The following is a 21965-nucleotide window of genomic DNA, read 5'->3' as shown; positions in this document are numbered from 1 at the left end:
CTGCTAGTCTGAGTTTTAAGGCTATGTTGGGCTTTGCAGCAAGATTTCACAGTGGTTATCCTCCTCTCGCATCCGTCTCAAACGCAGTACTTCCAGAAGCAGGCTACAGGCAAAAAGACAGCATTTTGTACAATGAGCTCATATTAAGTATATTTATAGTGTAATGATTGTAAATGTTAGAGCTTACGTTCTCCGCGTTTCCTTGTTATGGATTTGCCTTCTACCATATTAGCTGTAATCTTCCTCTCCAGCTCCAGGTCCTCCCTCAGCACTCTCAGCTAGAAATACAGATCAAAGTGATTATAACACATCGAGAGAGGTTTTCCAATGTTTTTGTGAATTACTGTAACAACTTTTGAGAATTTGTAACAAAAAATTAGTGCGCCATTTATACACGAGCAGCTTGTTCACATTATAATAACATCGAAATCACATTTTATTAGTGCCAGTTAAAATAAGCCTTACCTCCTCGATCTCAGCTAATTTATTAGCCAGCTCAACACCTGCAGAAAGGAGACCCAGTTAACCAAAGCAGAAATGTACCTGTGCATGTTATCACAGGCATTTGTTTGTAGGTCTCACCCAGAGGATCATCCTTTTCCACTGGGACCAAGCTTTTGTGCAGTAATAGTGCCAGAATCTTGCTCTGGGAATCTGTGTCTTCTTTCTGACTGAAAGCAGGGTTTCCTGGATGTACCAAAGCAAACACACAGTGAGTTATATGCTTATTATCTCTCAATATGTTGAAATTTGATAAAACTGTAGTGATAGACAAAGCATTTAATTAGCAGTTGCATGCATTTGGCATTCTAATTCAAATAAAATGTGCTGTTTTGCACACTCACCTGGATTAAATATGCTCCTCCCGTCTACATTGAGCAGTAGAAACAAACTCAGGAGTCCTAAACAGTAGCTCACAGCTGTAACCCTGTCCATGGCATTCAATGTAATGTTTCAAGCGGATTTCGCACTGTGAGCACTCCTTCGAGCAAGGCTAGATGTCCACTTGCTTAAAACCATCCCGTCAATATATTTATACTTCTCCGAGCTGGGAGGAGGGGCCTGTCGGCCCCTTGATTACTAAATTCACTTCTCGTCACTGTGGACTTCGTCACTGAGCCACCTTCTCACGGGGCCCGTGAATCGTCTGAATGAAATACAGCGATCTGACGCGGACGTGCGGCCCAGAAACCCTACATCACTCTGACACGGGTAAATCAAAAAGAGAGGATGCTATTAATCAGCCTGTTGGTTGTGAACCAGGATCAGATGTTCTTGGCACTCGCAAGTCTTTTTCTTTTACTTTAATTGCTTCCTAAAATAGGTACGCAGGAGTGGGTTGGCCTAGGGAAAGAGTGGCAAGTAAATTGATTCGGTCCTTAAGTGCACCATAACCAGAGACGGGCTCTTCAATCTTGGCTTCAGGACTGCTTTGGAGGTGAAGAAGCATCCATCACTGAGGCAACGCCAAACATCCCACACCTCCCATTTTACCGTATCCTATTCTATGAATCAAGGAAATCACATTTCATACGTCAGCCAGAGGAGCGCACACAGCGTTTGTGCAGGCTAAGGGAAATGAACTGCTTGAACCTGCTAAATTTGGCTGTTATTATAAGAGTCCTTTGAAATGAGACTTGCATACAGGGGGTTTCCACAAGCTCGCTCCTTTAGCCACTCATCTTCTAAATACACAAATAAAGAGACTACAAACACGAAAGCTAAAGAATCAGGAAAGACTGTGCTGAGGGGATCTTCAGGGTCTGTAAATGAAAACCAAATGTACCGATAAAGAACTGAAACTAGGCTACTGAGTCTGCAGGAGGCAGTCACTGTTCACGCCAACTAAATATCATTTGGATGCACTTAAAGACCTTACGATGCATTCGTAACTCTGTAACAGCATAACCCAAGCAGTTTAAGCACTCCTCAGAGCCCCACAGCCTCCAGTCCAGCTTCTGTTCTATTTCATCTTTAACATCAGAGGTCAGGCCTTTGTTGACCTCATTGTATTTCACTGAAAAACTAAACAGTAAAACTGCTTTGCTTAAGCATCACTTAAGGAAGCCGTCTGTGCACGCGACCACAAACAATCCCATTGATTTATCTGCAAATGGACCGCTACCATCGACTTATTTTAGGGATGTTATCTCAATTGGAAGCGGTTGTGGTAGAGCTGAACACCAGAGGGAGCAATTAGATTATCATAATCAAAAGAGCAGCTGCAGTGAGCGTGTATTTTATAGAAGGCATGACGCGTGTAAATGCGGATCCATTCACTCAGTCTGCCTTGACGGTTCCCACACATGAATCGTTGCTCGCGTGCACCGTAGTGATGACCCACGGTTGCTTCGTGGTGAAGACTTTCCGAAGCTGCACATGCAGCACACGTCTACAGCAGCTGAACCTCGAGAAGAGGGCTGCGTCAATTCAAAGCCTCTCGTAAGTCAGCCGCAAGTAGTTAGAAACCAACCGGAAGTGTGCTCACTCACTTTTCAGCTTAAAGCAGACGTTAATAGCAGCAGTGCATTCTTATGTCCCTGAATTTATAAACGGAGCAGTTGTATCATATGCTGCTGACTTGTAATGATCACTATGAAAATATACACTTAAAACTGCAGCACTTTCGTGTACTAATCATGCCAAGTTTAGAAAATCCACAATTATTACTAGCTTATTTTGGTGATGTATTTCAGCTATTTATAATGTAAGGGTTTAAATTCAAATAGTCTCATTTTCCGAAACATAAGTGTATTCTTAGACAATTTTTTACCTCAATGGAGAGCTTCGTTAAACGTTTCTTTTAGTTTAATAATATATTCAATAAATGTTTGGGAAGCTGGCTGTATGTAAAGGTACATTTCAAAAAACCTAAAGTATAAAGCTAAATCTAAATGTTGGCTTTTGCACAGTCAAAGGTTAAAGTTATACTGGCTGGGCTAAGTTCGTAAGCATGTAGGTCTGGTGTAGTCAGTAGCATGGTTCAGTTGTATTTCTTTATTTATTGTGTCACGAATATATAAATATTTTTAATTAATATTTATAAATAAATAAGGGAACTCTTGAACAATCTTCACTTTGATTTTCTTTTCTTTTTATTCGAGTGTGTGTGTGAGTCGCCTTGAGGCGACTGTTGTTGTGATTTGGCGCTATATAAATACAATTGAATTGAATTAAATTGAATTGATTTATTTTTCCTGCACAAGTCTTGCGAACGCTGGTATTTTATTCTGAAAAATCTAGACAGGAAATATCCTCTTACTCCGTTGGCCGGGTGTAGAAGGGAGGGAGGGACGCTAGCAATCTGACAGGCAGCTAGCTACAGCAGAGTAACAGCCTGGCAATTACAGCGGCGACGTATCAGGAGAGGGTGGTTACCGAAACTAATCAAAGGGTCGTCCAGCACCTGAACCATCAATCGGGTTTATGAGTTAAGGCGATCAATCAGGCTGCCGTTAACCTTCGGAAAAAACGCTGAAGTGTAATTCACCGTCAACGGGTTTTTTTCTTTTCTTTTTCTTGTTTTTACTTATTATCCGTGACAACATGGCTGAATGTAACGTTAGCATCGACCAGAATAAACTACCTGGAGTGAAAGAGGGTAATGTCCACATAACATGTTTCCTGGAAAAATATAAAGCAAGCTAGCTCTTAAACAGCCAGCCTGTTAGGTTAGGATAACTCTAGCGAGGCTAATGTTAACCGAGTAAACGCAGGTGTTTATTTGTTTGTCTCATGCACTACGGCTAATGTGGCTCTTAGCACACGCTGCTAGTGGATGCTAGCACACTTACTGGTCTTTTCAGGCTGGAGTTAGATGGTCAGTCTGGGTGCAGGTGTCATCCAGGCAGGTTTACAGTGGGAAACACCGTTTTATGTGTTGTGTACATGTTGACACAGTGAGAGCCGCCTCATATTAAACACAGTGCTGGGCTGGTGAAATGTGCTGTGTTTACATGACTTGTAACTTTGTCACCTGAGTTGTTTTCCTGTTTTAAGGTATGTGGTCCAGCCAGAGTTTTGAACACAAGCTCTGTTTGAGTTTTGTTTGTTGTTTTGCCCCCGGTCTCATATTCTCTGGTGCCATTTCCTCCTGCTTCTTATGACTGTTCAGAATATGAATCCCACGAGCTCTTTGCCACATAGACACCCAGAACCAGGTCTGCTATTGTTTGTGGATTTGAAAAGCAGAATGGAAACGGGGGTGTTTATATGGAAAAGCATTATGGATGGGATGCTTTGCTGGTGGGAAGCACCTGTTAGTGTGAAGCAGCTGCTGGGCAGGATGTTTGTTATTCTGGTCAGAGAGAGAAGAATCCTGCACTGCTTGTCTAGTCTGCATTGGGAAGGGATGGACTCTACAAAACTGCTGGAAAAGTTAGAAAACAGTAAAAACAACGAGGTGCAGAAATGAACTTGAAATATTTACTTATATTTAGATGTTCTTGTGGTTTATTAAACGCAGAAGTGTCCATCTATTTGCATAGTGCACACATGTTAGACCTATTTTCTATTTCAGGTCCTGAAGTGAATGATGGTGTGAAAACCTAAACCGTGAGTGCAGCTGTAACCCGTCTTTCACTTGTGCTGAATTCTTCTGAAGTCTGTTTAAAAGCAACTGTTAAAGTACTGTTGACGTATAAAGCAGCAGCAGCCACGATACAGTCTCTTTGCTAAGAAGATTAAGCATATGGTTGAGAAAATGCTCGGTGGAGGTGTCGTCATCCTCCTTCAAAGCATCTGTCATTAGCCATCGTGCACAACGAGGCAGTCTGGATGATTTATCAAGTGTGTTTGCCTAATGGTGGTCGATTCCCTCCCAGCGATCTCTACAGTCACACAGTCACAGGCAGTTACTGGTTATTAATATTTCATGTGGCTGAAGTAATCTTTGGACTGTAAGCTTAACAGGGGTGAGGAGACAGTGTGAGCTCCACAAACTGATCGACACTGGTGAATATGTATGATGCCAGATTGCTTTTGCTTTGTTGAAGCGATCTGGTGCCAGCTCCACACTTCTGAAGGCTTTTTGTTTGATGAAGCCATGACCGAGTATTCTGTTTATATGATGCTATGGTAAGTTGCTAAGTAGGGGGAGTTAAGCTACGCTGACAGAACTTTTAAGTCCACATTCATGTTTAGCTGAGGTTGTGAGAAAGGCCTAAAACCGCCTCCTTAGTTCTTCTTAACAGGAAACCGTCTGCTGTTAAAGATCTGGAGCAAACGTGAAGAGACACGAGCTGTGTGCGTCGTTGAGAAGGATCAGGTGGATGTGTCGGGATGACGTTTGGTGCTGGGGGGTTTCGGAGGAAAAAATCCCCACCTACTCCATCAGCCGAAACTGTTGTTTTCAGGATGAATCTTTTGGCAGCACCAGTGATACCGAAACCAAGCCTGGAAAGTTTGCTCTCGGGTTATCTGTAGATATGGAAAATGAGCAGTTCATATTTTTTTCTTTAAGAAAACATTTTTATTCTCTTCCTACAGAGCTGAGATTGTGGCTGGTGGACTTTTAGTCTTTGGCCAGGCCTGAAAACGACAGGAAAAAAGTCCTGCGTCATAAAAACTCAGCTTAGATAGAAAATTCAGGTTAATCTTACTTTACTTACTGTAGCTTATTTGGCTATACACAAACACGTTTCGTTTTACTGCCTTTGGGATGTGTTTTCTGCTAGATGAGCAACTAAATGTTGCCTTTTGAATTGCACTTTAGGGCAGCAACAAAACGTTTTCTCACTTCTTCTCACCTTAAAATAACTTGTCAAGATAAAAAACCCTGAGCGCTTTTTTTAGTCTGAGTGCAGAGCGCTTCCTCTTTCACTTTCAGTTCATCTCAGATCCAAAAACAAATTCCAGAAGGTCAGACAGGATCTAAAATCACTTTGTGTAGCTAAGAATGATGTGCTCATTGTGCAGCGAGGCACTCTGCTCAGCTTATCAGATTAAAAACAGTTTTAGGAGTAGTTTCTCAGTATCGTGACACATTTGATTCCCTGTTGGTGGAATCCTGACACTTTGCCTTCCGTCATGACTTTAAATTCATTTTTATTGATTAAGCACATGAGGGAAGACGTGCCAGATGTTAAACGGGGAAACCGTGAGAAGTCTGATTCAAATTGACGTCTCTTCTTCCTCAAGCTTGTGTTTAACTGGGAGCATAGCTCTGTGTTTGAATACATGGGGCTGTTTGAATGATTGTAACGTTTGCTACACTTTCCAGCACTCGTTTTTAAATGAAGCCTGTTTTTCTTCCTTTCTTTAGTGTGCCGAGACTTTGCCGTGCTGGAGGACCACTCCCTGGCCTATAACCTCCAGGAACAAGAAAGTAAGCATCTACACATTAGTCATGTTTGGGGTTTTTCTTCATCCTAAGGCAGTGGTTCTCATTCATTCTCACATTCAGCTTGACTCTTGATAAAATGAGTTTCTACTCCTGAGGAGTGTCACGGGTAAAACAAGCATTTGACAAACAGTGCTGCCTTCTCCCTCCTTCAGACGTTTGCTTTCCCTGACTGTGTTCAGGCAGACGAAAGTGTGGCTGCGTTATTCACGTGACAGAAATCCAAGTTTATACAGAGAGGTCTGTATGTGGAGAGTCTGTTTAAACACTTGGTGCCATTTATTATTGCACTGTTTTCTGCATTGGGATTTTTCTGTAACTGCAGATTGTTTCTTTCCTAAATCATTTGGTATCACTTTGCTAAAAATCAAGCTTTGAATTATGTTTTATTTGTAGCAGTAAAAGCATGCATGCAGCCCACGATGCTCCACTTTGCTATTTGCAGGGCAGAGCGCGGCGTCAGTGGCTGCAGTCTGATTAAGCCCGTATAAACCCTGGTACACAATTAGTCGAGCCATGTTGCGGGACGCCACAAAGCTCTGCATCAGAGCAGTGAGGTGGCTTTTTTGTGTGCAGCAGCTGTAGCACAGAAAGCTCTGATTGTAGAGCTGAACACACTGCATCTGTGTCTCCTTTTACGCTAGCTGGTACTTTAATGTGAGCACATATGCAAGTAATTAGAGTCATTATAGAGGGCTCCGTTCCCTCGCATCAAGATAAGTTGTTGAAATCTCACATCAACATCTTTTTCAGGTTCTTTCCGTGCATCAGAGACGGGCTGCTGCTGTATTATTATCGAGTCTGGTGAACCTCTGCACTAAGTTTAGAGTGTGAACCGAGAGAACGCGCTGCTGTAGAGGACACTAGTTTGTCTTTCCGTTTCCTCCATTGTAAAACCATATAAAGGTAAATTATGCCACGAGCTCTGCTAAATAAGAGGAAGGCAGATGTCATCCAGCCACACTCTCAGTGCAGATTAGCTGTAATGAATGTGATTGTGCCCTTTTAAAGCTGTAGGGATCTACCACCAAGGCTCATTTCCATTTGCTCCTTTGTTGCCACAGTAACTGATCAGGTTTGTGTTGGCAGAGTGTTCTTTCAACTTTGACCCTGGAAGTCAAAAGGGAGGATGCCATTTAATATATTTCAGTAGTTCTCTAAATATGCAGTGCCCTCCCCCCTGTTTTGTTTTTCTTCATGGATCACATCAGCAGATGGCGTCCAAAAGAAGATTTTAAGCACTTTGAGTTTGTGTTCATGTGCAGATACAGCTGGCTTTTGTTCCCATTCAAAATGTTGAGCATGCGGAACAGCAAAGTGTCCAAATGTCACATGGAAACATTTCTGCAAGGCCGTGTCAGCACTTGGCATCTTCCGTTTCTGTGTTTGCTTCTTTTCACCGTGCAGATTTCCACTCGTGTCTGTTCTCACAGCTCAGCGTTGTTTCTTTTCCTGAATGGCCCGAGGCCTCTTCAGAGGATGTGTTTTATGAACAGATTTCACAATGTCCATTTTGTTTCCTTGAAAGATGAATCCAGATTGCTGTTGACACGGCAAACATGGCAGTGGATAAATGTCCTTCATTTTACGGTGTGACTTCAGTTATACCTTCAGACTTTTTTTTTTTTTTTTCATGGGCTGTCAGCACGTGAAAAATTAATCCCAGCGTCATTCAAGAGAACCCCCCAAAAATCGATGTCAGTCCCTCGACTCTTTATCATGATGGCACAGCTGTGACATGGTTTCCTGTTTCCATCCCACCGATCACAGACACAGACCTTATGGAGCTCCTCGCGTACAAATTGCCAAATGTAATTTTGTCCCGGATCAATAACAAAGTGAACAGAACTGAGCGAGTGAGTGATGCGCTGCTTACAAAGTGCTAGAAGTGCGTCAGCAAGCAGGATTTCTCATCTGTTATGGTCGACTGCATGCCGTCACACAACCTTGGAACGACGCCTCAGCCGCCAACATTCATTCCTCAGCGACTGAGAGCGCAGTCTGTTGAATAGCAGAGGCTGAAACGGCCGCGGCGTTTCTCTTGTCCTCAGACGCTGATGTGTAGACCTGCAAATAACCTCTGCTGTTCAACATTTATGTTATCTCACTGATAGTCAAGCCTGTGTGTGTGTGTCTCTGTGTGTGTGTCAACAGTTGAGAGCCACTTGGCCTCCAATGTCTATAAGAGCCGTCTGGTGCAGAACGACCTGCAGGTGGCCAAGAAGCTCCAAGAGGAGGAGGATGAGAGGGCCAAGATCAAGACTCAGAAAGAGAACGTTGCCATGTAGGTGTCCCTCACACGTCAGCCTCATACACACCTGTTAAATGTAAGAAGAGCAGGAATTCCTGGAGATGTGGCTGATGGCTCAGATAAAGTCCAAATCAATAATGCCATGGAGCACATTTATTCATTGAGCTTTGTGCTAATGAAAAGTCATACTAGAGTCAGCAGTTGCATAAAAGCATGCGCCTGGTTATAGTTGTGCATATGAGCAACATTTGTCCAAGTAGAAAAATAAGGATCTGCTGGTTGGATGTTTGGTTTTTGAAATGATGCACCTCGAGGACTTTTAAAGCCATCAGATTACTCAGCAGTACTCGCTGTGAGCGTTATTAGTTACTTTGATGATGGCATCTGTTTCCAATTAGTCTAATCTCATGTAATTACTCCCAAACCCCGTCCTCGGACAGATTTGTGCTTCAGCAGCGAGGTCAGCCAGCGCAGCGCTCTAGGTGACTCCTGCTGAGTGATTGTTCAGAGTAGGTTTAACACTGTTATTGTTATAAATGAGAAGATCCTGTCATTCAGTATGCTTTCAATCTTGTTTTTGCCAAGGAGCAATCATGAGGTTTGGAGCTGGTTCTGCTGACCAGCTGGTTTTCAGATTATTTAAGAGCAGATGTTGCTGAGCCATGCGTCAATTAGGCGTAGGATGTAACAGACTTCCTAACAGGTCTGTGCTAAAGACATGTTATATCTGTGTTAGGAGACTCATAGACTCAAGCTAACCTACAAAATGCTTTCAGTCTTTATCCTGCTTTAGAAACATGCAGAAACAAACTGCATAAGCAGATCTTCTTCAGTTGTTATGGAGTCTGTGTGGTGTCTTTGTCACCGCTGATGTATAATTATATTCCCCGAGGGGTTTGGGTTGCTTCCAACTGCATGTCCAAAGCAATGCAGCATGTACACTTACTAACCACAGTGGCCTGATGCAGAAACATAAATCTGGCTCCGCTGAACATAGCAGAGAGCTCTGTTGTCTCTGTTTCAGCCCAAAGCAGCAGTTGCATCCCAAGTGTGCAAAAAGGCACTTGGAGTCTTTCTGTGCTCTGCAGTTTTAATCATCATAAAAGCGCTGACTCGCCGAACCCACTTATTTTAAACACACATAAACATGCAGGGCTCGAGTAGAGGGATTGCACTCCCTGGGTGCCAGATGCCTCACCGACGCATGCAGGCCGGTGCTGCCGGTCTTGTTCCAAGCTCACCGTCTATCCCACACTCTCCACTTAGACACCGGACTAAACAGCATCACTTCTTTCTCAGCACGTACTGTTTCAAGACGCTCAGGTGCAGCAGTTTGTTTACATGTGCCACTTTAATTCATCCTAAGCCGTTAACCACTCGGGTCAAATCCAGGTACGGCGTGGGTTGTATAAGCTCCTCCTTCTGTTAGTAAGATTTCACACTCAGGTGCGTCTGCACACACTGTAAGGATTTTCACACACCAGCCCTGCAGGCAGATGGTGTTTTTGACTAAATCGTGCAGCTTCAAAGATGAGCGTGAGCCAAGGCGCTAGTGAGATCAACCCTGCAGTGAGCTAAGATCCTCCTGCTCCTGCCTGAGGCGCGCTGACCATCATTCACAACATGCTGGATGACTTCAAAGCTGAGGGTTCGGGTGTTGACTCCCCTTATGAAACAGAATTACTGAAAACTGTAAGTGACAAAAAAGTGCATCATTTTCACAGTGTTGAAGTCAGTGAGGCTTTTAAACCTTTATATACACAACAATCTAACGTGTGTAGTACCAGAGCCGGTTTCAGCACCACTGTGTGAGTTTGTCGTCAGAATAATTGAGACTTGAAAAGTGTAATAAGGCTTATTTAACAAATGTGTCAGTGTAAATATGCATCTTTAAGCAAAGCTGTGAATTTAAAAATGTCCTTCCATTACATCCCTGCTGTAACATTTTCCCGCTTCTTCTCTTCGTACATGCTTGCAACACATGTGAACCCCAGCGAGCGGCAAGATAACGAGATCGCCCAGGAGATTCAGGAGGAACTGGTCCGACAGGCAGAGCGACAGCGACAGCAAGAAGAGAAAGATGCGGTAGGAAGTGGACCTGAGGCAGTGCTGCTTGTTTCTACCCCTCAGTTGTTTCTAGTCTTCCTGTTTTGGGCGGGTCATTCTTTTCCAATCATTGCGCCTTTGTTTCCACTTTTATTTTATTTTATTTTATTTTTAAGTAATTGGGACCTTTTTTTTTCTTTTTTTTTAAACATTACAATGACATTGTTGATAAATGGGAAAGCTGAGAAATCCTAGATTCTGTTTCCCAATCAGCAACACTGTTTGTGTTAGATTAGTCAGAGTGAGCTAACTTGGGTCAGATCGCCTCCTACGTGCTCCATAAGGTGTACGAAGCATGTGCTAATTGGCCTGAGAAGCGAGCTACTGTACGTGCACCCAAAGAAATATGACCTTTGTCTAAGTGGGACATTTCTATATTGATGCGGGACGACGTGCTTACTGTTGCGTTGTTTTGTTGCAGGCCATCGCTCGTAAGCTGCAGGAGAAGGAGATGAAAGAGGACAGGAGGAGACATAAGCAGCTGGAAACGCGCTTTGATGAAGATCATGGAGGTGAGGAGAGCACCGCTGACTTATGTAAATGCCTCATTTATGTTGACTTATGGCTGTCGGAGCAAAGCTAGTTTTCTATCTGTAAAACGGCTGACCGTTGTATGAGCGGCCCTTTGGCGACAGTGGGAAGGAAAAACTCCCTTTGAACAGGAAGAAACCTCCAACAGAACCAGGCTCAGGGAGGGGCGGGGCCATCTGCTGTGATTGGTTGGGGTGAGAAAAGGAAGACAGGATAAAGACATGCTGTGGAAGAGAGACAGAGATTAATAGCAGATATGATTCAATGCATCATGGGAATCCCCGGCAGCCTACGTCTATTGCAGCATAACTAAGGGAGGATTCAGGGTCACCTGGTCCAGCCCTAACTATATGCTTTAGCAAAAAGGAAAGTTTGAAGCCTAATCTTGAAAGTAGAGATAGTGTCTGTCTCCTGAATCCAAACTGGAAGCTGGTTCCACAGAAGAGGGGCCTGAAAACTGAAGGCTCTGCCTCCCATTCTACTTTTAAATACTCTAGGAACAACAAGTAGGCCTGCAGAGCGAGAGCCAAGTGCTCTAATAGGGTGATATGGTACTACAAGGTCATTAAGATAAGATGGGGCCTGATTATTTAAGACCTTGTATGTGAGGAGCAGGACTTTGAATTCTGGATTTAACAGGAAGCCAATACAGGAGAAATCTGCTCTCTCTTTCTAGTCCCTGTCAGGACTCTTGCTGCAGCATTTTGGATTAGCTGAAGGCTTTTCAGGGAGTTTTTAGGACTTCCTGATAACAATGAATTACAGTCGTCCAGCCTGGAAGTAATAAATGCATGAACTAGTTTTTCAGCGTCACTCTGAGACAGGATATTTCTAACTTTAGAGATGTTGCACAAATGGAAGAACGCAGTCTTACATATTTGTTTAATATGTGCATTGAAGGACATGTCCTGGTCAAAAATGACTCCAAGGTTCCTCACAGTGTTACTGGAGGCCAAGGTAATGCCATCCAGAGTAAGAATCTGGTTAGATACCATATTTCTAAGCTTTTCAGGGCCGAGTACAATAACCTCAGTTTGATCTGAATTAAGAAGCAGAAAGTTAGCGGCCATCCAGGTCTTTATGTCTTTAAGACGTTCCTGCAGTTTAACTCATTGGTGTGTGTTATCTGGCTTCATGGACAGATAGAGCTGGGTGTCATCTGCATAGCAGTGTAAATGTATGCTATGTCTTCTAATGATGCTGCCTAAGGGAAGCATGTATAATGTAAACAGAATTGGTCCTAGCACTGAACCCTGTGGAACTCCATAACTAACCTCAGTGTGTGAAGAGGACTCTCCATTTACATGCACAAACTGGAGTCTATTAGATGGATATGATACAAACCACTGCAGTGCAGTACCTGTAATACCTACAGCATGTTCTAATCGCTCTAATAGGATATTATGGTCGACAGTATCGAACGCTGCACTGAGGTCTAGCAGGACAAGCACAGAGATGAGTCCACTGTCAGAGGCCATAAGAAGATCATTTGTAACCTTCACTAAAGCTGTTTCTGTGCTGTGATGAGCTCTGAAACCTGACTGAAACTCTTCAAATAAACCTCTGCAGATGATCTGTTAGCTGTTTGACAACTACTCTTTCAAGGATTAAAGAATAATTCTCACAGCTTTTCACAGAAGAATATAAAGTCATGAGTAAGGCCACGGGAGGTGATCGGTCTCTGTTTCTGTGCCGGATTTGGTTTTGTCTCCAGCTTTGAGTGCGGTGGGCGTGTCTCTAACACTCATGGCGATTGTTGCTGACTTGAAGATTGTGGAATGCATTTATAAGCACATAATTAACCCTGAAGGAAGGCTTGCGTGTTCCTGCAGAGAAATAACTCGTCCTTTTACTCCCAGTGCAGAGCGGTGATTGAGCCTTTTGTACCAGAGTTGGCATTTAGTGAATTAGGAGCAATTTTAGATTTACTTCTGATGTATTTAAAAAAACAACAACATGTTTTTAGTGTTTTTTGGGGCTTCTAAAACGTGTTAGCAGCTCAGTGTCACAATTTTATGTTTCATGTTGAAAAATTGAAGCTTTGCTGCAAGTCCTAATCCAAAATGTCATCACGATTGCTTCTGTGCCTGAAGCGCTGCGGCCGTTTCTTATTGCGTCTTGTTGAGGCATGAGTGCGGTCGCAGGTCTTGAACCACAGTTGTGAGTGTGGGAGGAAGTAAATTTCCTGTTCCTAATAAAAGCTCAGCTTTTCTCTCTGCAGCTGCTAAATCTAATGTGACATGCTGACTACCAGCTTTGCCATTTCAACCCTTTTGGGTGTTTTGTTTCTGAGATTGACTCAGAACACTAAACCTCTACAGTGGTGTCGCTCCCACACAGGAAGCACAGAGGAAAATCTCTTTTTTCCTTTTAGTCAACAGAAGAAAAATCAGTCTGGTTTTCTAGCAATTTGGTGCTCTGCAAAAATTCAACACACACACAGTTTCTACTTAAAGTGCTCGTGAGTGATTTTTATCTTGTGCTTGTTTGTTCATTTAAACTGTCACGGAAGCTGATTTGAATAGTTTCCGTGTTGGTGTTTGTCGGCGCAGACGGGGACGGGCGAGCCTCTCGCTGTCAGTCCACCTGCTTGTTCTCTGTATCGACTGCAGACTGTGAGAACTTGTGTAACTGCTCACCTGTAACGTCACCACTGGGCGTTTGCACCTGTGACTGTGATGATGTCACAGTCTCTCTCTCTGACGTACAAAAACATGTTGCTTCTCGTCACTGAACAGCTGTCAGGGTAGAATAAAAGGTTAAAAATAGGAGAATATTTTATTTTTTTAAAGTGAGACGAGGTGAGCAAACAGCGAATGCCCGTGGGCGTCTGAGCAGGTGTCAGGCTCTGCTCGTACCTCCCTGCTGCTGGTTGGATAACTGGAATGCCATTGCACTGACTGGCAGTGCGGCGAGGACTGGCCTGAGCTTTGTTCCTCGCTGTGCGTTTCCTTTCATTTGTATTCATTCAAACATTTCTCAGCCACATGTCGACTCCCAACAAACAGGTTTCCTTAAAGGTGAAGTGCTCAGATCAACAGTTTGCTCTGTTGGTGTGTCTGCAGCGTCTGTATTTACAAAAGCAGTGGCATGTGGAGTGCAATGGAGGAGCAGACCATTTGTAACCATTTAAAAACATCATATACTGGTTGATGTCCCATCATGAGTCCTGAGTGCCTTTATATCCAGTCAGACTGTCTGATAGCGGCTAACACTCGCTGTTGCTGTCTTTGCAACATTTTAATTTTCCAACCGTAACAACTGCCGGGACGTTTTGGGTCATTTAATGTCATCTTCTGCATTTCCTCTTTCTTCTAACCACTGCTCTCCTCACAGGTGCTGTATCTAACCCGGTGCTCACTGTCTTGACTTATATTACACCTGTCTGTTGTTGTTAACTTTCCCTGTTTTCATCAACCACCACCATCATCATCATCGTGCCTTCTCACTCTGCTTTGCTCAGCTGCAAGAAGACCTCTAGACTTGGACAAACCCAGACATCACACACCGACGTCCCCCGGGCGATACGATGCTCCGGTGAGCTCACGTCGAGATTACTCTCCAGATTATAGTTCAACAGAACCTAAAAGGAGCAGACACCCAAAACTGGATGCTGCAGCACCCCGTGGTCGCTCCAGATACCCAGAAGGCTATCTGCTGGGAGAAGGAGGCCGTAGCAGGCACGCAGATCCTTTTCCTGAGCACCTGATGCACAACAGAGGCAAACACGGGGACAGGTATCCAGAGCACGAGCCCTCACAGACTGGCAGAGCCAGGGATTTAGGATACGAGGACACAGAGAGAGTGGTGAGGAGGAAAGAGAGGCCAGCTAGACCACCTCCAGTACAAATTCCTAAAGAGAGGGACAAAACGTGGGTCAGAGAGCAGAACAGGCAGTACGACCGAGACGGAGGCAGAGAACCGGAATATGAGAGGTATACTGCAAGAGACCAGAGGAGGGACAGAGATCGGAGGAGGGACAGAGACCAGGACCTCAGGTGGGGAAGAGCAGAGGGGCGGGACGGAGAAAGATCCAGAGACAGAGGACGAAGTTTGGACAGAGAGCTAGAGGGACACGGACATCGAGATAAAGGAAGACAAAGAGCGAGAACCCGGAGCAGGGAGAGAGGACTCGAAGAGGCCTTTGTGGAGCCAGCACACAGCCGGGACCGGCTGAGGGAAGGGAGGGCTTCCTGGGAGGGGGAAGAGGAGGATTTTGAGAGGACCAGGGGACGGCACCGTGTCCAGTCCAGCCCCAATGAGCTGTTTGGAGATCATAGGAGCGATGAAGGCAGAGGAGACAGCAGGGAGTTCTGGGACCTCCAGCAGGGGGAGGGTCGTGGCAGGGAACGCAGTCATAGTCAACCCAGCGGAGAGACAGGTATCACCCCGAGCTCCCTCTGGGCTCTGCGGGGGGGCTGTGTGGTGTGCTAAACCTTTCTGTGGCAGTCTGAGGTGGTGGGTCAGTCTAACAGCGATCGCTAACACACACGTTAGATTCACTGTTTTCAGGATCAGCGATCTTGTGATTTCAGGTTTGAGGCCAATGATTTATTTCGCCTAGTGTGGAGTTTTCTTGTCTCTGTGCTTGGAGTGAGGCGTGTGCTGTGTGCTTTCTTATGGCTTGATGAGCTTTGTAAGCTCAAATGTTTCCTTGATAAAGGGCTTCAGAGCTGGTTGTGTGTTCTTGTCAATTGAACAAGCTAAACTTTACCATTTCATGGTTTTAACTGATCTGAGATCTGCCACAGGTTTAAATGACCCAAACACAGCGAACAACACCAGTGGAGATGCACTGCAGCCCTTTAAAGGTGCATTGGCTTTGATCAAACTGCTGCTGAATGTATTTTTGTGTGAATGTGGCATCAAATTATTGATCATTCAACAGACAAATGATTTTGATCCATAAATCATTTTAATTTATCAAGAAAAATGATACAAACTTTACTTTATTCTGTAATTGTGTAAATTGCACCTTTAAGATGAGATTTCCTTTTGCTGAAGCGAATCCTAATAAATAATCATCGCAGCCCTGCTCTGTTAGTCATGATTTGCCTTTTGCAGGTCGTATTGCGCACCGTGGCGGCGGGTCAGTAATGCCAGAGACTGAGTACGGACTGAGTGAGGCCACCAAGGGTTTGACCAAGCTCGATCTGCGCGAGCAAGAGCTGAAGGACCTGGAGGTGGCCAGGAAACTGCAAGAGGAGGAAATTAAGGTCAGGAAGGAAACCAGAAGAGAAGTACGTGTTGTCCATATGTGCACGCACACCGTGACGTACAGGGAACAATCACATTAGCTTATAGTTAGCAAACAGTGTGCGCAAAGAGCAAAGTTAAAGGTCTGTCGGTCTGTGTGTGGTTGAGTTTCTTCTTCTTTGTTTAGAAATCAGTTTTGTAAAGAAATGAAAATGTTTGAATAACTCTGCCCATAAATGTATTTTTGTTGTGCATTATTTGATTTGACATGATGAAACGTGATTGGCTCCAGAGCAGCCAATGACAGTAAAGCATTTGACTCTGTTATCAAAGCTGTAAAGAACTTGAAGCCTTGATGTCAAAAACCAAACTGAAAGTGTTTTTCTTGTGTGTTTCCAACATCACGTAACATCTGTGTGAGAACGTAACCTTTTCTCTGGTTTCAGGCGAGCCAGATGCACGTGCGTGCAGCCCAAGTGGCACAAGACGAGGTGAGTGTGTGGAAACTCCTCCTCCAACATGGATAAATGTTACGTGCAAAGATGCTCTGCAGCACTGGAGGTGTCGCTTTGGCTGCTTCGTGTGAACCAGGTGTTCTCTGATGACATCTGGGACGCTTGTGTAGAGTTATGTCATGTGACATGTAGGACGTATTCTGGGGTAAATGACCTAGTCGCCTCGCTTTGCCAGGAAATCGCCCGACTGCTGATGGAGCAGGAGAAAAAGGAGTACAGGAAGAATCGCGAATGGGAGAAAGAGAAGGAGCGGGAGAGGCTGGCCATGGAAAGGATGGCAGTGGAGAGGAGGCGGCAAGAGGGAGACTACAGGGTAATTTTCCATGACCGTGCATATTTTTAACATGCGTGCTTTTTCCATATAAGACTGTATTTCCTCTGTGGGACGAGAACCATAATTTCTGTTGGTTTCCAGCCAAACTCCGAGGACGTTGTCCGGCCCAGGACACGAGAGGAGTACGAGTACCAAAGGCAGAAGAACTACAAGCCTCCGAGGTACACGGCTCTCACCAGAAGAAATGTCCAGTCTGTAAAGAAGCAGAAATGTATTAATGTTTTGCACGTGTTTCAGGCCTCCACAGCCGCGCACACATGACTATGAGAATGTCAGTCCTGGCTACGTCTACCCAGATCACCCTGCTGCCCCTCGCGCTCCAGCCAGACCTGATCCAACTTACAGAGGTAAATGAAAACCTAAACAAGGCAGCTGCTGCCCTTTTTCAACACTGTGGTGTTTTTGCACTTTAGTCTGCTTGATGCTAATAGCCGTGTCTCTCCCAGCGTTCCTGGCTGCGTGTGTTCTGCAAAGAAAGAGTTAACTTTGAATCTGCAGATAGAAATACATCAGGCTGTCAGACTCAACACTGGCTCAGAAGTTTAATTAACTAAATATACTAGTAATACTACAGTATTTAACTAAGAAGTTTTTGTTTTTTTATTTGTTTTATTTATATAGCACATTTCAAGACCAGGGGTGTGCCAAAGTGCTTCACAGAATCGATTAAGTGCAGTTACAGATACAAATATACTGACAGGTGGGAGACATAACTATGCAATATACAGTAGGCACAAGCCAAAGGCTGAAGGTTAAACACAATAAGCTTTAATCAGAGCAAAACGATAAAACACAGTGCCATTACGAACACGCAGATATAGGTTGAGATTATTCCAGAGGTAGGGTGCAAGAGAGGCGAATGCTCGGTCACCTCTGGTGTTGAGCCGAGATGTAGGTCACACCAGGAGCATTTGGCCTGCTGATCTAAGCGCTCCCCCGGGGGTGTAAAAGCTGAGGAGATCAGTAAGATAGCTGGGTGTGGTATTATTTATGATTTTAAACGTGAACAATAAGATTTTAAAATCAATGTGATTTTAATGGGAAGCCAGTGCAGGTCAGAAAGAACCGGAGTAATAGACTCAAACCTACCAGTCCCATTTTGAACGACGGCAGAATGGAGACCAGCATAAAGGGAATTACAGTAAACTAATCTGGATGTAACAAAGGCATGGATACGTTTTTCAAGGTGCTTACGTGGTATGTAGGGCTTGGCCTTGGAGATTAGACGTGATTGATAGAAACTGGATTCAACTACCGAGGACACGTGTTTGTCCAGCTTAGAGGAACTGTCCAAGACAACACCCGGGTATCAGAAAGAGTCAGCAAAGGGCCCAAATACATCATTGAGTTCAGCCTGACTATCGACGATTATGATTTCCATCTTCTTATCATTGAGAATGAGGGAATTGCTCAGCAGCCAGTTTTTAACTTCATTCATACAATTGAAGAAGTGTTGCAACGATGACGTGACATCCTCAGCCAGTTCAAAATGGATTTGAATGTCATCCACATAAAAGTGGAAAGAAATATTGTATTTTTCAAGGATTCGGCCCAAGGATAACAAGTATTAAGAGAACAGCATAGGACCCAGTACAGACCCCAGGGGGACACCAGAGGTGACCGGGGCAATGGAGGAGGAGCAGGTACCCATGGTGACAGAAAAGGACCTTTCTGATAGGATTTAAACCAGCTAAGGGCACTGCCCGTGATGCCCACCTTAAGCCTCATTAAAAGGACATTATGGTCCACCAAATCAAAAGCAGAGGACAAATCGAGCAAAGCTAAGACCACAGGGCGCCCCGAGTCAGCGATTGAGAGAAGATCATTAAAGACTAGCAGTAATGCAGTTTCCGTGCTAAAGCTTAGACCCGACTGTATTTTCCCCGATGTTGTTTGCATCCAAATAAGCTTGAAGTTGGGAATGAACAAACAAAAAGTTTACTTGATTACTTTGGTCATTTATCAGTAGGAAAAAAACCAGTTAAAAGTCTAAAGTTTACATTTTTCATTGCTGTCCAGATGTCCAGTCTTCTGGTCCCCAGGCCTCATCTTTGACATCATCAATGTTAAAATGAACATCTTCATTTCTTTCAAGTGGTTTGTTTTGGCCAAATGTCTAAATAGGAACGTCTCCCTTTATTTTCTTAGCACTGCCTACATGAACACGTGAGAGTGCTGAAGGCGTTTAGTTCGACCAGAGCTGGTTTCTCGTCACTCATATTAATAAACTCCTGAACGCTACCTTGGAAAACTTGAGTTCATAAACACTGCAGCATAAATTGCACTGCAGCAGGGCCACGATTAGTCAACTAGTCACGATTACGTCGACTATCAATCGTTTGTGGCAGCGCTACACTGCAGTATATGGAGCTCATTTTCTGTCTCTTCCATCTTTTTCAGGTGCCCATCACAAGCGGTGACTCAGGCTCTCGCCCGTGCGCACACATGCTGTCAGTCCTCCTGTGTGTGTGTGTGTGTGTGTTTATCTTTTATTTTCACCCATTCACACTCTGTTGGCCAGAATCCTTCGGACAGTCATGAGTTGGCAGTGGGATTTTTTTTTTTTTTTTTTTTTTTTTTTTTTAATATCCTCCAAAGTTGAGGAAGTGGATGTGAGTGCTAGAAATACTCATCTTTTTTTTTAATGATCTGTAAAATGTGATTGCATATTTCTTTGAACTGATGTGACATTAAGCCTAGCCAAAAGAAATCTCCCATGATTCTTTGCTGTGTAAATGAAGGAACTGCCCCCCTGCTGTGGTCATTGTGTGCCATCAAAGGGCTTAAAAAGCCTCTGCTGGATGTAACAGTTCCTCGAGACTCTTCATGGGACATGCCTGTCTGGTCCACTGTGGCTGTTACAGTGTCTTAGATACCAACGTGGCAGCTTCTTTGTTACAGCGTGCTGCGCCTCTGTTCTCGCCGTGCTGTGCGGCGAGGCCCTGTGAGGGCTGCCCATGTGCCACACAGCCTTTGACTCTGAAGGGGATGCATTATATTTTGTTTTATTTGCTGTAATTATAAAACAAAGCCTTGATTTCGGTGCTGGTAGCTCTGGCTTTCATATGTTTCCCACCTTGTTCCAGCGCAGAAGAGGTGGAGCTTAGCGGCGATCCGTGGACATCGATCAGCTCGATGTGTTTGCGGTTTTTTTGCTTGTGAGGGGAACTTTTTTTTTTTTTTTCCACTTAACCCTGTCTTTCTTAAACTGTAGTGGTATGACTGTATATGACTTACTGTTTCTATGTGCATGCTTACTGAGAGTGTACAGATGTGTACATGCATCTCAGCTCTGTATCAATATTAACTGGCTCCCTCTTTATTATCAGAAAGGGCTAAAGCTGCAAACAGCCAATAATAATCTCTCTGTAGAAACTAAATATGTGCTCACATATACTGCTGTACAGTATTTCAGTCTTCTGCCAATATTTCATATGAGCTTGTCATTTCCAGCTGGCCCATAAAAGAACCAGTACCAAATGAAATGCATGTGTTGCCTGTGTCAAACCTGAGTTCATGCTCAGACGCTGTGTGTAAATCTGCGTTCTTGTTTTTTTACATTCGACCAAATCATGTGGAAACTGTTCGGTTCTCCCTCCATGAAACTTGTATCCTGCTCGTTGTCTTTATTGAGAAAGGGAGCTTTATATTTATTTTTGTAAATTTCTTTTTTCCTCACATTGTTTCCTCAGTTTTCATTGGCCAAGCTTCCCCGCTGTCACTTCCAGGACTGTCCGGTCTCATACTTCCTGCTTGCAGAAAGGAGAAATTCTAGTGTTTTGTTTTATATTTCTTCAGGTCCTGATATTTTTGGCTATGAGAGGGAAAAAACGGATAATGAAGAGCACATTGCTGAAATGTTTGTGATTGCCACACAATGACTCACTCATTGAGCATTTGGTGCTGCGTAGAGTTTTTGCTTTGTAATAAATGTTGCTGAAATTATAAATCTGCGTGGAGAACAAGCCCCTGTGCTGTACGCAGAAACTCTTCTCTCGTAGTGCGTTGAACAAACATGCAACTGTCATTGAACTACAGTGTGTGCTACTTGCTGTTGACAGAATGAGATGTGCCATATACGTGTTGTTTTTCAGGGACTTTACAAATTGGAGCGATTAAAAGTTGTGGTTGTAGCGGAGCTAGCGCACCCACTGTGGTGGGTCTCCCTAATTTATTCTTTGATGAGAACGCCACCTAGTGGACGTGCTTCCAGTTGGTGAGGGTACAGATCACAGTGATGTGTATTTGTGTATGTTGTGCTTCAGATATGACTTTACTTTCATGTGTTGTCTGTTTTCTTTGATTTAGGGCTTTATGCAATCTACCAATCATGAATCAACATGTTGGACTTTTAAAGTAAAATGAATTTAAGTTGCTTTTACTTGTAGCATCTCAAAATGTAATAAATTGCATCAGCATTTACACCATGAATACGTGTTTGTGAAGCTGTAGGCCACTCAGCACATCTCACCTGACATGCCCGCTTCATCCCACAGCTTTAGTTGATAAGAATACGGGGGGGGGGGGGGGGGGGGTTAGTGTTAAAGGTCACATTAGTTTATTGGTCAAGATATTCAGTGACCTTAGTTTCACTCCTCTGCTCATGACGACCTGCAGTCACCCCCTCTGGGGCCCGCTTGATGTGGGAGAACCCGTAATGCAGAACGTTTGAAGCCTTCAGTGACCTCTGAC

At 44.0% G+C, this 21965-nt stretch overlaps 2 protein-coding genes across 3 annotated transcripts; one reads left to right on the top strand and one right to left on the bottom strand.

The window, feature by feature from the left end:
• Nucleotides 1-2415, bottom strand: uts2d (urotensin 2 domain containing). The gene is made up of 5 exons (XM_080877804.1): nt 846-2415; nt 583-687; nt 466-503; nt 188-278; nt 1-103 (listed from the first exon to the last, which is right to left on the bottom strand). Exons 1-5 carry the CDS (start codon nt 934-936, stop codon nt 78-80), a joined length of 351 nt encoding a protein of 116 aa, XP_080733930.1. The 5' UTR covers nt 937-2415; the 3' UTR covers nt 1-77.
• An 879-nt stretch (nt 2416-3294) lies between these two features.
• Nucleotides 3295-21704, top strand: ccdc50a (coiled-coil domain containing 50a). Of its 2 annotated transcripts, XM_080877803.1 has the most exons (11): nt 3295-3601; nt 6263-6325; nt 8495-8624; nt 10586-10676; nt 11119-11209; nt 16293-16444; nt 16871-16915; nt 17115-17252; nt 17355-17434; nt 17511-17620; nt 19674-21704. In XM_080877803.1, exons 1-11 carry the CDS (start codon nt 3547-3549, stop codon nt 19691-19693), a joined length of 975 nt encoding a protein of 324 aa, XP_080733929.1. In that variant the 5' UTR covers nt 3295-3546; the 3' UTR covers nt 19694-21704. The 2 variants fall into 2 exon arrangements, with proteins under 2 accessions (XP_080733929.1, XP_080733928.1); XM_080877802.1 differs by lacking the exons at nt 3295-3601; nt 6263-6325; nt 8495-8624; nt 10586-10676; nt 11119-11209 and adding an exon at nt 14772-15609.
• The last annotated feature ends 261 nt before the right edge of the window (nt 21705-21965 follow it).

The sequence above is a fragment of the Rhamphochromis sp. 'chilingali' genome, assembly GCF_963969265.1.
Source record: "Rhamphochromis sp. 'chilingali' genome assembly, chromosome: 3".
In the NCBI taxonomy this organism is placed as follows: domain Eukaryota; kingdom Metazoa; phylum Chordata; class Actinopteri; order Cichliformes; family Cichlidae; genus Rhamphochromis; species Rhamphochromis sp. 'chilingali'.
The sequence above is the reverse complement of the archived record's forward strand: the minus strand, read 5'-3'. Positions and strand labels throughout refer to the sequence as shown.